Source organism: Atta colombica, unplaced genomic scaffold (assembly GCF_001594045.1).
Source record: "Atta colombica isolate Treedump-2 unplaced genomic scaffold, Acol1.0 scaffold92, whole genome shotgun sequence".
Classification (NCBI taxonomy): domain Eukaryota; kingdom Metazoa; phylum Arthropoda; class Insecta; order Hymenoptera; family Formicidae; genus Atta; species Atta colombica.
In genome coordinates, this window is record NW_017259586.1 from 1,204,705 (window position 1) to 1,222,877 (window position 18,173).

The 18,173-nt window shown below is 33.8% G+C and overlaps 1 protein-coding gene across 6 annotated transcripts in view; it reads right to left on the minus strand.

Moving 5' to 3' along the window:
* Nucleotides 1-18,173, minus strand: part of LOC108693568 (calcium-transporting ATPase sarcoplasmic/endoplasmic reticulum type) — a 56,967-nt gene that overhangs the window by 2,487 nt on the left and 36,307 nt on the right. For 4 of the 6 annotated variants that reach the window (XM_018202579.1, XM_018202582.1, XM_018202580.1 and 1 more), the window contains exons 4-13: nucleotides 12,056-12,138; nucleotides 10,781-11,167; nucleotides 10,077-10,564; nucleotides 8,863-9,868; nucleotides 8,210-8,430; nucleotides 8,006-8,141; nucleotides 7,776-7,928; nucleotides 7,545-7,678; nucleotides 7,354-7,471; nucleotides 7,035-7,235 (exon numbers count right to left, since the gene is read on the minus strand). In XM_018202579.1, the coding sequence (XP_018058068.1) occupies nucleotides 7,035-7,235; nucleotides 7,354-7,471; nucleotides 7,545-7,678; nucleotides 7,776-7,928; nucleotides 8,006-8,141; nucleotides 8,210-8,430; nucleotides 8,863-9,868; nucleotides 10,077-10,564; nucleotides 10,781-11,167; nucleotides 12,056-12,138 (2,927 nt within the window). Of the gene's footprint in view, nucleotides 1-7,034; nucleotides 7,236-7,353; nucleotides 7,472-7,544; nucleotides 7,679-7,775; nucleotides 7,929-8,005; nucleotides 8,142-8,209; nucleotides 8,431-8,862; nucleotides 9,869-10,076; nucleotides 10,565-10,780; nucleotides 11,168-12,055; nucleotides 12,139-18,173 lie in introns of those variants that run through there. The other 2 variants (XM_018202583.1, XM_018202585.1) reach the window with 1 other exon arrangement.

Consider the following 18,173-nt stretch of genomic DNA (forward strand, 5'->3'; position numbering starts at 1 on the left):
ATATATATATATATAGTACATATATACAATACACATTGAATTATTTAAGCATTAAAGGTCTAGCTTTGATGGGTATAGGAATTTCTAGTTCGTATTAATATATAATAAATTGTATAATAATAAGTGTCCAAGGAACATATAGAAGTCAACAAAAAAATCCAAATAACTTTATTTTGATCTTTAATATCAATAAATAGCCAAATTTTATAACAAAAAAATCATCAAGACTTCCATAAAGTCTTTTTTTACTTTCTCTTGATTGAGTATGTTCCTTAGAAAAAGTATTAATAAGATTTTTTATAATTCCATTTCGAGTAGTTAAAATGTGTTGTAGAATAGAATAGACGAGGCTTCCCTGAATTCTTTTTGGAGACATAAACATGTACATGAACAAATTATACACATTACTCGACAAAAAGAAAGACCGCAGTTTCTTCCATCGACAAACGGAAGAAATTGCTACACGTAAATCGCTCGTTTGCGGAATGCAGTTCGTGGACGGCGTGTCGTGTAAGTCGTGTTGCACAGCTAAATGTTATTAATCCTCTGAGTTCTTTTTGAAATGTACATAAACAAATTATACACATTACATGACAAAAAGGAGATCGCAATCTTTTTCCATCGAGAAAAAAATATCGTCTTCAAAGTCACTTATTTGCGGAATGTAATTCGTGGATGGCGTGTGTATGTGTTTTGTGTGTGTGTGTGTGTGTGCGCGCACGCGTGTATGTCGTGTTGCAGCTAAATGTCGTGTAGTTAAAAGTTAATTTCGTTAGTCTTAAAATTGACAAATTCAACATTACCTGTATTTTTCACGTCTGCGCGTCCGTAGTCACCCTCGAAGATCGCCCTCTTCATGACTGTACAGTTTGGCACACCAGCAGGCAGGGAGAAGTTAGCAAAAGAGGGTGGGTGTCGAGGTCACGTGATGTGTCGGAGAATGTTTTCAATATCCTCGATTTTAGGACTCATTCCGGGTCATCGACAGTTATCACATCGATCTTTTTTCCAGTGAACGCATGCAAAAATTTCAAACAACAAGTTTCGAAGGGTCGGGGGGAGGAAAATAGGGGACACCATAGTATAGCCATAGTAGATAATAAAAAGATTCGTCGTGGATGCGCTGTGTCGAAAAATTTCGGCATCACGTAATGTGTTTTATTTTCCGAAATCTTGCCTCCACACACAATGAGACGAGCGGTGGTGAGACGTACAAGATGGTCCTCAAAGTCCTTGTGAACCTTTTGATTTGTTATGTCAAAAAATTATAAGGGTACAAGCAGAAAGCTGTCTTAATCATTGAATAAGTGGGCCACAAACGCGTCATTCATTATCATTTTATTGTACTAAAATACTAAATGTTTTTTCATACACATATTTTGGAATCAGCAACTTTTTTTGTTTCTTTTTATTCGAACCAAACAACCGTTACTGAGTATAATCCCGCAAATCATCCTATAAATAATTTTAAAAATATCATCTCGCCGAAACTTTAATCTTACTTTATTACTTACGAAGAAAGAAATTATAAATAAAAAGATTTCCCTTCTGAATTTTAAATGTATATATTCAGTAATCTCTAAATTTCATATACTAATTCTGGCCCACCAACATCTGAATGTCTTAAGCCAGCTGTGGTTACAATAAATATTCGAAATATGATGGAGTGGATAACAGACAACCAGAGAGAAAAAAAAGATTGAAAAATTAAAGTAGTTTTAGGCTGGAAAATAAATTGAATCGAATGCTTATTACTTACATCATATTAAGTGTTCAAATCTTTTTCTGATGGCAATAATCGCCGAGTTTAAGCGAGAATTATTATTTCGATTAGTAGGCCAATCGTCGGAGGATCGAGAAACGCATTAGTAACACATGATTCTTTTATTATAACAAGTAATGCATTATATATCATTCCGTCGTCATATACTCTCACTTGTTATAATGTCGCTCCGTACGAACTCAAATTGAATACACGACAAAGGCAAATCGGACGATAAATAAAACAAATTGTGAACGCCAACACACGAGGGAGTGGCGCAATAATTACATGATAACATAATTGTACTTATATGCATAGACTTGATCGTAACACGCGCAACAGTCGGATTCGTGTATACAATTTCTCTTTAATCTTTCTATATTTTTATATTTCTCTGTTTCTACGAAATTTGATATATAATTCACATCCGGAATTATATTCTCGACTATCTTTCGCCGCGGAGCGCGTCCGCGGCGAGTGTATATATTCGAAATCACTCGATGTTATAGTATTCCATAAGTTATTAATATTAATATTAACTTCGTTATCGTTAGAGAAATAGGTACTTCCTGAAGGAAACGACGCGATCGTAGCCTCATCATCGCTGGACACTGCGTTTTCATTGTCAACGTCACACAAGGATCAATAAGAAATGTCTACCGACGAGCTAATTAACTCTCAGCACACATACATTTTGACAGTTAATAAATTATAATTAATAAATATAATATACGAAGCGAATACAATAAATATAAATCGTTTCTTCTTTATATAACAGCATTATATGAAATATATGTTAATGAAGCTAGGATTGTAACTTTTTAATCAAGCATTGATATTTGCGTGACGTCGCGCAGTATACTTTCGTCGTGATGGCACTACCCCGTCATTCTCGGTCAACATAAAATACAATGCACACTCCAAGTACTTACAGATACATCGTGGACGAAGTTAGGAATCCGGATGCGAGGGAACAATAAATGACGAATCTCGAAAAAAATCGTACGAGTATGTAAATACATTAATGAAAAGGAAATCATTCTGTTTATCTTAAATTTAATGACAGATCATCTCCAATCATTTGAGAATCAAGAAATAAAAGAGGATCAAGAATATATCATTTCGTTGACATAATATTTCAAAAATGATAGGATGAAAAATGTATCATTTCGTTGAATATATTCTCATATTTGTCGGACTTTAAAAATTCAACAGTTTACTCTCACACAGCATACTTTATCCGAGAGACGTCTCGGGTCGCCTTAGGACGTTCAAAAGACATCTTTAAAACGTCTTTAGGACATTCTTTGGAGGTTTGTGCTGTGTGGGATGCAAAAAATTGAAATTCGCGCAACTTTCGAGATCCGTCACTTGGGTCCCCTTGTAATCCGTGCTCTCCGATTAATTTCGTCGAACTTATTGAGCGTCATAGAGAACTGCATTAGACTGTTCGCATTGATCCCCGCGTTCGTACCTGTACTCCAATAACACATGCTAATTACTCGCGCGTCCGAATATCCGAATAGGCACAACATTCATTGTTCTATGCCACAGTGGGTAAACATGATAATGGCAAGTATTACACAGGAAGCCTCGGAATTCGGAGAATATAAAAAAATCGCAGTCTAATCCTAATCGATATTCGCTCTGAAATTTCTTGAACTGATATTCGTGGGTCCAGTATATCTACTTTATATATCTTTGCTCAAACTTAACGTAATCGAACGATTTGTTATTGATATTGAAGATCAAAATCCGAGAAACAAGATGATGCAAAATTAAGATTGAAAAAAATAAATTTGTCACATCGCAGTTAAAGAAAATGTCCAATCCGAATATCAATTAGGGTCAACATTTTTATGAGATATAGATACACAATTATAAGAACAAATCTCTTTTAGTGATAATTAAATATTATGTATCCTTCTTGATGAACTTTTATTCCGCTGCGAATTGTAGAATTCATCCACGCGAATGGATTTTCCTTCAAGTAACATTGAGGACAAATATCGCACAGGTATCGATCGCAGAGGATGCAAAGCCAGTAGTTTTATCTCGTGCTAAAAATTAAACTGCGAAACAAAACACTATTCGAGACACAAGTTCGTTAGTGCGGCAGCGCTAACTCGTTCGGTCTGATTAAGTTTTAATTATGCCCATACCAAAGTATCACGCCTTAACCGTTAACTAATTAATTAATTATATTACAATGTCGCGCCGCGCGACCGCGGTGGATTCCTGAATCGCCGGATGCGGCGCAATTAAATTATTATGCGTCGCGCGCCGAAGAAGAGAAAAAAAAATAAAGAAAACGCAGCGGACGCGTCCGCTTCTCTCCGGAACACATCGTCAGTCTTGTTGCGTTTGCACGTGTTTGCGGAGAAGCGTCTCGCGCGCTGCGTCTTGCGCGCTGAATTGCGAACGGCCGAAATTACGGCGATCTCTGCGAAGATCTGGATGATACCTTGGATCGTGCGCTGCCGACGGAAGTGAACCACTTAAATCCACCATTTACGACACGATACTGCTCTTTGCCCTCTTATCGATTACTTTCTTTTCTAATCGAATGTAGCTGGAAATATCGTTTCGTAAGGGATGATTTTACGTCAGTAAACGAGGAAAGAAAGAATCGAGAAATTGCTGTCTTTATTAGCACTTAATCGATTTCAGTCTTTCTTCCTTGATTAGCGATCGCTTAGGTCGCCGACAGGATACGGTCTAAGGGATGAACTGACTAAGCAGCCAGATGTTTCGAAGGCCCACGTACTCGTGACGACACCGATTATTCATTTCGTTATGTGGCAGTGACCGAATTCGCGTTCACTCAATCGAGAAATTCCTCGACTAATTAGGGACTAAGTTTACTTTCAATGCAAAAATTCGAAGAATCGGCGAACATCTGAGACATTGGAAGTGAGAAAATGGAAAAGTTTAAACTTACATGAAACGAATAAATTTTTATTAATAAAATTATTACGATTCAATGAAGCAGAATTATCGCCGATCCTTAAGGAAATTTTATACAAGAAAAAGCCACTAGTCAAATTCTCTTTTACTATGCGTTTAGCATGCAACTTTCATGTTACTTCATTGCTGAAAGTACCAACTCTTCGATTTTAATAACTTAACAAATTAGGTTATTTACGCATATATCCTAAATATTTTTTAACATTTTAAATAATTTATTTAAGGACTATATCAAAAGCAAACTAGGATTCTTCTATACGCATTTAAAAAAGAAACTAAATATGAAAAGATTTTCGGGAACCAGGAATAAAAAATAGATGCGCCTAACTATCACTAAGTATCATTCTTAAGGACAAATTTATTTTTTAAAAAATCTACGCGTCGTTTAATTGATTCTATAATTAATTGTATTCGATTATTATTGATAAAAATGGATAATCAATCCCGATGATGAGTGTATTTGCGTTCGGAACACTGCTCAGATATTGACATGAACGAACGCACTAGAAATTCTATGGACTGCCCCGTCAGTTTCGAGCGTACGAGAGAGGTAATGAGGTCAACTGTTTTTCCTCTGCTTAACGATTGCCTTATCTTACACTTACGAGCCTTTGCAGTCCATATCCGGAAATTAGCGATACGCGAATCTGTTGGATTGCGTAAATCTTTCAAATGCATAAATCACACATATGGATTATACACACACATAGGGAACAGATGTTGTGTTCGCGTACCAAAGAAAAATTAGAAGAAATCCTGCTGTGCCAATCGCGATGATTACTAATTTTGTGACAATTTGTTTCATTCTATCATCTACTTCTAATCTAAAAAAATATTGATTATATAGATATTTACAAAATCTTATTTTACGTTTATTGCATTCGTTACAGACGAAAAATCTCTATAAGAGAATAACTCGCAAAAACATCATCTAATAAAAATAAACTTTTCTGTTTCACTTAAATGTTAAGAATATATCTTAACATGAACGCACAAAGTTAAATTAATCGATTGATCGCATGGCACAGCAGAAGTCAGTATAATTGAAAAGAATAGATTATAAGAAAGGATCTTACAAAACGTGCTATTAATTATACCGTGCATGCATTATCTCTATGGGAAGGAAGACACGGTATGCAGGATACAAAATGAGATCCGTTAGTACGAAGTCCTCGCATTTCCTTGAAATTTCAGCAGACACTCAGACAGCTCCGACTTCAGTTCTGACTTCAGAGTAGAAACGGGCACACCAGAAGCTAAGAATTCATTAATAAATATTTATAACAAGCAACATTGAAAGCAACAGAAAAGAAATGTAAATATAAACAGATTAGTGAGATTATACATTAATCGCGTTAACCGAATGTTGTACTAATTTGTTGCGTGCGTGCATTAAACTGAGCCTGAAAATAAAATCAGGAGACAAATATAATACTACTACTACTAATGTCCGTTCCATCTGTATTTCTGCCGAATGTTTTATTGTCTTCGTTGTGTAAACGTGCGTATTATTCTACAAAAATGATACAATCGCAAATGCATTTATTTGCGTCGAAACCGAAGTTACTATCCCCGATATGGTTAGAGGGTGAACTACTTTGTACTTTTCAAATCGACCAAAGATCAATAATACGCTTCGAACATACAAAGATATAAAAGTTTATGTCGTAATATTATTAATCGGCAAGAAACACAGATGGAAGACATTCGTAAATTAATGTGAATTTTAATTGTGTTAGTACATTATCAGGATCTGCTACAATTACCAGATAATTCATCTGTTGCTAATCGAAACGTGTATAAGATTAAAAAAAGTATAAATAATAGTGCAAAAAAACGGAGGAGGATTAGGACGTCGAACATATCGGAAATATCTATATCGGAAAGAACATCTATGAACAGTTTTCGTGTTTGTTGCAGAGGAAATTCAATGTTCAAAAGGCACTCGTAGAAAATAATTTAACGATCACAATCTTTGATTTACGACGGGGTCTCTCTTAGATCACTCGATGCCACTCGAAACCCGTGATCGTTGAGCGACGTCAGGGTACGGTGTGTGATGCGGGCATGGTGGGCCTTGGTGGCATATTTCATATATGATCGTACTAACACCATGCACAACAGTCAAATTTGTTAAAATCTCACTTGAACGCACTCTGTTAATAACTTATCTCGCGCCTTCCCGCGTCACGGTGGGAAGAGCTTCGGTTAAATGCAATTGCGAGTTCAAGGATTTAGTCGCGGATGTTTTTCCATAGGAAAAAAACATCGTCTGCTAGACTAATATTATTATTTCACGGACGTTCTATATGGGACAGATATGCAACAGTCCAAAGAACACAGCCCACATTAGAACGATCCAATGCACGGTGTAAATTGGATTCTCACCGTCTGTGATCTTTCTGGCAACGAACTTCAAGGTTTCGTCGAGAAGTACCACTGGAATGGAGAACTTCATAACGGTAACCCATTCTTCACCCGTTAGTGGGCACACTTGGAATACGGACTGAAACAAAACAGTTAACAGTGCTTACAACTTTTACTCTTCAAATTGAAATAATAAGAGTCTTTAACCATTCGCTTCTAAAGTCTTGATAGCAATTTTGAAGTAAATAATTACTTACTGAAAGAACATCGACATACAAGATGACAAAATGGAGTGTGAAAGAAAGAGCCATGGATGCAATGAGCCACATGTTGGACCAAGGCGGCATGCTGATAAGCGACTGATTCTCAGACAAGCTGTAGAGAATATAAATTTATTACAATTCTGAAACAATGCTTATATAAAATATGTTACAAGTTACTTTCTTACCTGTTCATGGCATTTAACATTTCAATGGTGACCAATACAGAGAGAGCCATAGTCATGGGATGAGGATCAGCAAAGATCTTGCAATTAATACCCTTGAATTCATTTCCACCGCCAATACATGCCAAGTGGTGAGTCTATATTGTGCAAATAATGGATGTTAATTAGAGAGTAATTATTCAAATCTTCAAATAATTCTGAATATAAACGATGCAAATTCTTGTCAAAACTTACAACTTGATAGTAATTCATTTGAGGGCCATTTGGACTGTACATGAACCACCAAGCAGCTGAACCGACGGTGGCAGCGCCTACATATCCACCAATAGCTAAGTAACGGAAAAACAACCATCCAGAAATCAGGGATTCGTCAGCTTTACGAGGAGGCTGTAAAAAAAATGTATGAGTCAATAAAGCTGCATTTGATGTATGACAGTAATGCATCTCTTTAATTGTTACATTACCTTGCTCATAATGTCCAAATCAGGTGGATTGAAACCGAGAGCAGTAGCTGGAAGACCATCAGTGACCAAGTTGACCCACAGAAGTTGGACCGGAATCAGTGCTTCGGGAAGACCAAGGGCGGCGGTCAAGAATATACTGTAAAGTAACATACAAACGGATAATGATTCAATCTTAACTCCTCACTATACTCATATCGTAAATACCTGACAACTTCACCGATATTGGAAGAAATAAGATAACGGATAAATTGTTTCATGTTATTGTAGATGGCACGGCCTTCTTCTACAGCAGCTACGATGGAAGAGAAATTGTCATCTGCCAACACCATCTCCGAAGCCGATTTTGCGACTGCAGTACCAGAGCCCATAGCGATACCGATCTCAGCCTTCTTCAAGGCAGGAGCATCATTCACACCGTCACCAGTCTGTGAGAGTAAAATGACGTAAAATTTTGTAATTTTCTTTAAATAAACTCTTTTAAATGATAAATATTTATTTTACATCAATTAATGTTAGAATAATAGAGATATTGAATAGTTCAGTGCTATCTAAAATAATTGTCAAACAGAAAATTTGACTTCGATTTCAAGAATCTTGCGTAATATTAGGAATTTTGAGTGGAAAAATATTTTAATAGAAATAAAGTACTCAAAACAATAAATCCTAAGCTAATTGGGGATAAATAAATCGCAGTTTCAGTTGTTCTTTTGAAAATTAAGCAAAGAATTTACAAGCTGTTTTCGAAATTGTAACTATAATAAAATCAAGAGAGAGTTAAGATCTAAATGAATTCAATAGATTAACTTGATTCAATAGCATCATTTATAATAACGATTGCAAAGAATAATCTGACTTACCATAGCAGAAATTTCATTCATGCTTTGTAAATATTCCACAATCTTTGACTTATGAGCCGGTTCTACGCGAGAGAAGAGGCGAGCTCTAGCGCAAGCCGCTTTCTGTTCTGATGTCGGCAGATCATCAAATTCACGTCCGGAATACGACTTGCCGGTGGTATCTTCATCCTCACCGAAGACTCCAATACGTCGGCAAATGGCTTCAGCAGTAGCCTTGTTATCGCCGGTAATAACGATTACGCGAATGCCAGCGGCGCGGCACCTAGCAATCGAATCAAATACTTCTTTACGAGGTGGATCGAGCATGCCCACTACACCAATGAATGTGAGATCTTTTTCGTATGTGTAGAATTTAGTGGAATCGCCTAGATCCATATCGTCAGGCTTCATCGGATGATCAGCGGTGGCGAGAGCAAGGCAGCGCAAGGTATCCCTACCAGTTCCGTATTGGCGGGTCAAATCCAAAATGCGGTTTTTTAGAGTCGAAGTCAGAGGAACCTTTTGACCACCAACGCGACAATGTGTGCATCTGTCAAGTACACCTTCCGGCGCACCCTTGACGAATAACTTCGGTCCAGTTCCTAGTTTTGATGATTTCAGAGGCACACAGTATGATGACATGGATTTGCGATCACGAGAGAACTCCAGCGTGAATTCCTTCTTCCATTTTGTTTCCATATCCTGCCTGACGACAATAGCGCCAGCTCGACGATCCAAACCGCTTTTCGGAACACCAAACGGATTAATTTTCTCAGCGAGAACGATCAAAGCAGTCTCTGTAGCCTCACCAACTTTCTCAAATGCCTGTTTGAATTCGTTAAAGTCGATAGCAGAATCGTTGCACATGATGCAGACTGTACTGATCTCTTGCAATGTTTCATAATCTTGTCCTCTAATTTTCTGACCTCTCAAGAAGATCTCGCCGATGGGTTCATAAGTCGAACCGGTGATTTCGAATTCATGGAAGCTGCTATCATTACCCTCAATCTTGTCAAAGATGAACATTCTATAAATGTTAAAATATTTTAAAAAATATAAATATTTTTATTTAAATTATATAACTAATAATATAACTAATTATATAACTAATTATATAATAATTAATTATATAACTAAGAGAAAAAGAAAATTTTCTTATTTCGTGATATTTCATTAAAAATTTATAAGTGAAATCTACGTCATAATACATAATCCTGTTTGCTTAATCATCTTACCGGCTAACGGACATCTGGTTAGTCGTCAGAGTGCCAGTTTTATCGGAGCAAATGACGGATGTACAACCTAGAGTCTCTACGGATGGTAAAGATCGTACAATCGCGTTCTTTTTGGCCATACGCCTGGTGCCCAGAGCCAAGCAAGTTGTGATTACAGCGGGCAAGCCTTCAGGAATAGCGGCTACGGCGAGAGCGACAGCAATTTTGAAGTAGTAAATGGCACCCTTAATCCAGGAACCACCGTGAGCTGGATCGTTGAAGTGGCCAATATTGATGGCCCATACAGCGACACAAATTACGGAGATAACTTTTGACAATTGCTCGCCGAATTCGTCCAATTTCTGCTGCAATGGTGTCTTGATTTCCTCGGTCTCCGACATCTCCGTACGGATCTTACCGATGGCCGTGTTTAAGCCGGTTCCAATAACAACACCGCGAGCCTTTCCGGCGGCAACATTGGTACCAGAAAACAAGATGTTCTTTTTATCCTAGAAAAATAGCAAAACAAAATTTATAAACAAACGTTGTCAAGACTTGCATGATCAAATGATCACACGAACGAACTTTGAAAACCTTATGAATAAAAGTTTTTTTTATATATATTTACAATTTTTTTCGAATATGAACTTTTGAAATTATACTGTTGATACTTGAGAGATGATGTTAGAAAAAGTATTGGAAATGTTTTTACACAGTTGCTTTACCTGATTGACAGCGCGTGGGTCGGGTATAGGGTCGGTGTGCTTGATCACGGACACCGATTCTCCAGTTAGAATGGACTGATCGATCCTGAGAGTAGTCGAGAAGATTTTGGACAGACGGATATCGGCTGGGATCTTATCACCGACTGATATTTCTACAATATCGCCAGGCACGATCTCTTTGGCTCGAATCCTCTGAACACCAGATTTATCCCCTCGTACAACTTTACCCATCTCGGGTTCGTATTCTTTGAGCGCCTCGATCGCAGACTCGGCATTTCGTTCTTGCCAGACACCGACCACGGCATTGGCGATAAGGATAAGCAGGATGACAAAGGGTTCGACGAAGGCCGTGAATGCATCCTCGTGCTCTTCAAATAAGGCTAATACCTGATGAGAAATAGATACTAGATCAGAGAGACTTAAAAAATAGTGATTCTCAGCAAATTATTGAATAAATGTGAAAAAAAATCATTTTTTTTGTTCACATGTTTTAAATAATAGTTTAGCTACAAATTAAAACTCCATAGAAAATGAGCTCTCAGAAAGAGAGCAAAGAAAAATTATTAAGAAAATATTAAACAGTTTTCTGTCTCTTCGCCACCATAACGATATCAGCTATTATAATAATATATTTCAGAAAATACAAACAAAATAATATGTATGTTAAATATATAAAAATACATGTTAGAAGATCAAAGATATATTTTCTAAGATATACACATTATCAAAAAATTTCTTTTCTCTATAAGCTATTACATCTAACGTAGTGATGAATTATATACTTAATTTCTGTAATTTGTAGATCAAACTAACTAGTGAACGTTATATATTTCTCTTATGCGCTCCGAGAAAATCAGATCACCACAGCTACTTGAAATCAATATGCTATTTTTTCACCTCTCATGAAAGATATATTTAGTCTCATTTACCCTTGAACCCCCGTAAACATATAATTACAGTGCTACAATAATGAAGCAATATACACCGGAAAATTCGACAAGAAAAAGAATATCTTGAACATTTAACATTATTATAATTTCTATGAAAGATTGAATCATGAAACTCTTTAATTTATCATAATTGCTAATGCAAATAATAATACCAACCATGTACATATATTAAACAGATTTATAGATTTTTTTATAGATTTAACTTTTTTCAAAAATATATTTATGTCAGAAGAAGTTTATTTACGCAAATTTCTGTAATTCAAAATTTAAACTTTAAATAAAATTTTATTTATAATTTTTAATATATCTATGGTCTTATACTTACAAAAGAAATAATAGCAGCTAATAGAAGAATCTTAACTAAAAGGTCATCGAACTGTTCCAAGACGAGTTGCCAGATGGATTTTCCTGTAAGCAAAAAATAAATTAAGTATTGTCAACAATCTTACGCAATGCATGAAATATGGGAAGATTGAAAAAATGAATTTTTGTTATAATGTAACAATATGTCTCATAATTCTTCCAAATTTTAATTTCCCAATTTAATTAAATAGTTTTAATATTATTCTAATACCTGACGTGATAATTATTACGACAAATTGGCATAAAACTTAAAAAAAAAATTATAAAATGTAGAATTCTATCTCAACGTGCACTTAATCTTTTAACGTAAAAACAATATAAATACTCGATTCAATAATTATATGAATATATCTAGTTCTTAACAAAAAAAAAGAAAATTAAAAACATGTATATTAAAAATCTACATTAAACATAACATATAATGCAGTATACAATAATGAAATCAATATTAAATACAATTATCAACAATATCTTATTATTATGTGACCTTGCATTATTATTAGCAATATAACGTGCATTCACAAATAGTATCTACGTCTCATTGAGAGTTTTATTTCTCAGGAAAAAATATTTTGTAAATTTTTCTTGCAATTTCATTACAATGATTTTATAATTCTTACTTATTAAATAATAGTCCATTGTAGTATTATGATTCTTTATTAAATAATCATAAAACCACTGTGGCATTATGATTCTTATTAAGGAAAAAATTTGTTGTGATAAAATTATAAGAAAAATTATTACGTATTATATCTTTTACCTTGTACTACAATAAAAATATATTTAATGATAAATATTTAATGAAAAATATTTAATGATAAATATATTTTATAAAAATTTTAATATAATAAATGTCGTAAGTTCAGCTCAAACATTTTTTATGTAGTAATTATGAAGTTATTTCTTTTTAAATCCGATTTACTAAAGCAATTGAAAAATTTAGCAAATTGCATTTTCTATATACATAATGACATCTGTCATTCCAATGTAACATGTTAGTCCAAAGATTCTAGTTTAATCGAAAACAACATACATGCTTCGTATACACGAGGAGCTAATTTGATGTTATAAGGAAAAATTTTCGTAAGCAGGTCTCATTTGTATGTGTCGGACACACCGTCGAAGACATGATGTAAGAATATAAGGTATATCATTGTGCATAATGGAAACAACTAATTAAATTGTGGCCTCATATGCACTTTCCTGCGTATAATAGTGCTGGCATATTGGAATAGCCAATCAAATTTTGGTCACAATTCATTCTCCTACTGCGCATCCTCGAGAATGGTATACCTTATCTTCTTACATCATGGTCGAAGACAGATTCTAGAATATACGTCAGGAAAGGATAAAAATTATAAACTAGTCAGGGGCAAGCCCTGGGCGTCCTTGATAGCTGGCGCCTTTTGCTTGCACGCGATTGACGTCATTGCTCCACGCTTGATGATTTCATTAATTGTAATTTACAGCAGCCGTCAAAGAGATGCGAAAATTCGATTATTATCTAGCAATTATATATATAAGTATCACACCCTTTCTCTATTCTATTTCTCTCCATTTTTCCTCGCATTGTTTTCTTTTCAGCGAATTAGATTATGTTTTTTCTTCTTCATTAACGACTTCATAACGATTTATGTTTGGAAATTCAAAACGACAAAATAACGAAATTTTCATGGTAAGATAATAATTTTTACAGTAATAAGCTGAACATCTTTTACGTAAAAGATTTGACAATAATACAGTTGTAATAATAAAATAATAAGTAATAATAAATAAAATGTGTGTCAATAATAGTTACAAATTGCATCAAATTATTTGCTAATCACAGGAAAAAAGACAGCAATAAAGAAATAATTTATACATAATTTCCAAGGACTTTTTTAAACATTTAACTATACAATTAAGTAATAAACAGAATAGCCGCATTTTTACATTGAAATTCATTCGTAATCAAATAATAAATGATACAATCAAAACCAACATAAAAATTAACGAATTAGGCACTTGTGTTAGCAAAATATTTTAAGTTGAGCAGGCATGTTATTGCATTGACATAATTGACAAATACCAATAAACAATTAGTTAAATATGAATTCTACAAATGCGAAAATAAAATTCTTACAATTTTCTTTTGCAAATTGCGTAATTTAAATAGTGGCTGTACAACAATGTTTAACGTTTAATTAAACAAGATCAATAAAATTAAAATTTAAATAGCTAAGCGGAAAACAATTGCTTAAAAAGTAAAAATGCGTATACTAATAAAATTCATAAACGACACAATCCTAATCATCATTAATTCTGCCAATTACGTAAATTATATATGCATGTTGTTCCTATACATACATTAATTGTACTAATATAGTGTATTAAGATCACTTTTAATACACGGTATGCTTTCCGATGTAACGCAAACACGTTACACGTATGCATTTCGTTACATAAATTGTACGTAATATCTTAGTGCACATTCCATCGCGTCTCGGAAATTAATATCGTGGTATGACGTGCTGTATAGTGCTGCGGACTAGCGCACATTTCTCCACGTCCTCTTCCTCCTCCTCCTCTCTTCTTGCTCTCTCACCCACGTACCTACGTGCAACATGCTTCATTACCGGATTCAGCGTGTGACAATAGACGTTGTCAATCGGCCGATAGAGCGTGGCGTGCACAGAGAGATCGCGGATACATGTACGACGGACAGAGCGCAGCAACGATTACAGGCAGTTGTGCGTTTGTAACCGGCCGCGCGATTAATTTACGACAGGAATCTCATTAATACGACTTTGATCGCGCTCTCCTCCGACGCATTTCAGGATTATATAAAGTGCGATGAAACGATAAAATATTGTGTGACTTCGACTCCAAGGGAGGGAGAGTACGCCTATTATGTACTCCCCTTTCTTTTATTCTAATTGCGCGATTACTCGTTCAAATTCATCAAGAAAATAAGCTTAGGAAAAGATCACTGCAATTTGTTATTAGCCACACTGAGAAAAAGTTTTTGATGACTGTAATTGTATATTACTATAATTTGTAGCAATTGCAATCATTTTTATGATAATAATAACTATAATTTGTTGTCATATTCAATACCAACTACATATATATATATATATTTGTTAAAAAATATATATATATAGTTATTAAAGGAAAGCCATCAAAATTAATATATGTCTCCTGAAGAGACATTCTATTTTCTCGAAAAAATTAATTATTATTTTATATAATGATAAAAACATGATTCGTTTAGATAATTAGAAAAGTAAAAACTCATATATTTGTTTCCATACCAACTAAAATCAACTAAAAATGAATTCTACAAATATGAAAATAAAATTCTTACGATTTTCTTTTGCAAAGCACGTAGTCATGCGCTCTTACTTCTTTCAAATAATTACCCCATTTTCCTAAAAAGCGTTCAGGCAAATATTATTTGCCTAAGAAAATAACATCAGGCAAATAGTATGTGCCTAAAATAATATAACTAGGAAAAGGTTTGGAAACTAGCGAAAGCCATTTGAAAGGCAGATAACATTTACTTAGTCAAAAATTATTTTCCTGAAATATACTATTTGTCTATGATAGCTATATTATTGATAATAATACATTTTACATCTTTGTAACTTTCTAAATCAATTTTTTATATTTTATTCATTATTTTTTCATAATACGATTTTAAATATAAAAGCCTAGTGTAGCATGAGAGAGAGAGAGAGAGAGAGAGAAAGAGAGAGAGAACTGGTGCATCTATCTGTAAGACAAATCATATGCTAACTTATCTTTATAGTGTTTATATTATAGTACCAAATAGCCCTATTCGAAGCTGAAGGCAATCATTTACGGGAAAACTCTCAAAAATAGAAATTACTTATAGAACAGCATAAAATATTCATATAAATCAACAAAAAATATTTTATATCGAAATAAAAAGTCTATAGAAAATCTTATACATTTATTATTATATTTTAAACAGATGATTCCAGAAAGAAAAAGAATAGGAATATGTGGCATATTATTGTGTCAATTTTGGGACCTATTTTCATATCAGACTTATTTTTGCTTATCTTATGAAAAAGTTAATTATTGCATAATTACAAACAAGTATTATAAAAATTGTTATATTATTTGATAGAAGATATTTTCTACTTTGTATTATGTTTTTACTTTAACTTTTGTTAAAAAGTATATTGTCCAAAAACAAAGTGGTATGTCAATGACCTTCGACTAACATTTTAACAACAATAATAATTATAATAACGGTAATACGTAATTATAGCGCTATAAATAGAAAATTTTTCTCTTTTTTTTCTCAAGCCAAAAATATTAAATATAATTTTTTAGATAGCCAAATCTGTCAAGTAATGCTAATTACCATGAAATCGAGATCACTGACGGCACTGTTGGGCTTGTAAAGGAAAAAACGATTATAGCTCTATTCACTTGTGTATAAAGAAAATTACTCTCGTAGGAGCTTCGCAAAAAACATGTTCTTAATGAAAAGCATGCATTTTTCATTAAGGTAAAAAAAGAAAACTTCATTTCTACGTTATCGGAATAAGTCGAAGAACTCAATGGAATTTGGATATTATTGCGTTCGAACGGTATTAATTCAATAAGGCCGTTGCCTATATCTTATCATCTATTTATCTTTGATAAAGCCGAAAACATTTGTTATTTGCAGGATCGATCTCACTGATTAACGTATTAAGCTTCGTGTTTTAATAGTCGCGACATCAAGGTCGATCTAATTTTCACGTAATTGCTTTTCAGCGGGATCTATTATATATTGAAATATATTACATACACATGCGTATAGTATAGCGATACAAATTCCACGCCTGCAATCGATCTAATCGTCAACGTCAGCTTTCGAGCCAATTTAATTCCGATTTATCGAAGTCAATTTCAGCAGTTTGATGCAATCCAGGACGTATTTTCGGAAAATGTGAAAAATTTTCTCTCGATTCTCGCTCTCCTTTTTTTTTTATTTTAGTTCGCATCATGAACGATAACGCCGAATGAAAGCTACGACTACGGCGAGTCGATTCATTGCCGAAGGTCGACACGACGGAAAGATAGCGCGAGACTTTGTGCGGGTCGAATGCCGATGCAATTACGACCGAGTCGAAGGCGACGTACGGCGCTATGCGCTGACGTCTTTCGACAAATGGGGGCAAGTGACCCAGGTATTCCTTAGATCCTGCAAGTCTCTCGTGACAGTGCAATATACCTTTCCTACATTTCCTTCTGCCGATACTTTATTTTATATCTATAGTATAGTATAGTACGTTTCATCAAATACTTTATCTTTGCTGCTATTTCCTCAAGGATTACACATATTTTGTAACAAAAATAAAAATATTACAAATTTTTCCACACTGTAAAAGTTATATATAAGAAGTTATAAAAAAGTTATATATACAAAAAGTTAAATATACAAAATTTGATGGCAATTTATTTGAATCAAAAATGATTTCAATAAGTAGACATATTTGTAAAAAATAATTTGTAAAATATTTGTAAAAAGATAAAATAAGAAAATTTTCATTTTAATTATAAAATTACATCGTTAAATACAATTATTGATTTTATTAAATCGTTTCATATGCATTTATTTTTATACGAAAAGTACAAATTTTCAATTTTAATTACTTTTAGCAGACTATACGCACTTGATGCCTTCCTATAATCCTTTATTAGTAAATAAGTCTCGGAAAAAGAACATTTTATTGGAGATTTTTTTGTTATTGTATCAGATTAGATTTATTATTTACAGATTTTTAATTATAGAAGAGAGATATATAAAGTTAGAAAGAGATATTTACCAAAGACATCAAAAAACGAGAAAATATAAGAAAGATCCATGCTCGACGTTACGTTCAAAGAGCTCGAATATAAAAAGCATTTATCATAAAAAGTATTGAATATTTTTTCTATATTCCGCATTTATCATATCTTTTATATTTTATTTTTTATATATAAAAAATGGGTATACTCATTCTACGTACATTTGTCTTTCACTGTTTTTTCACCTTTTGTTTTGATTAATTGACATTGTAAAGTTCCTGAATATAATC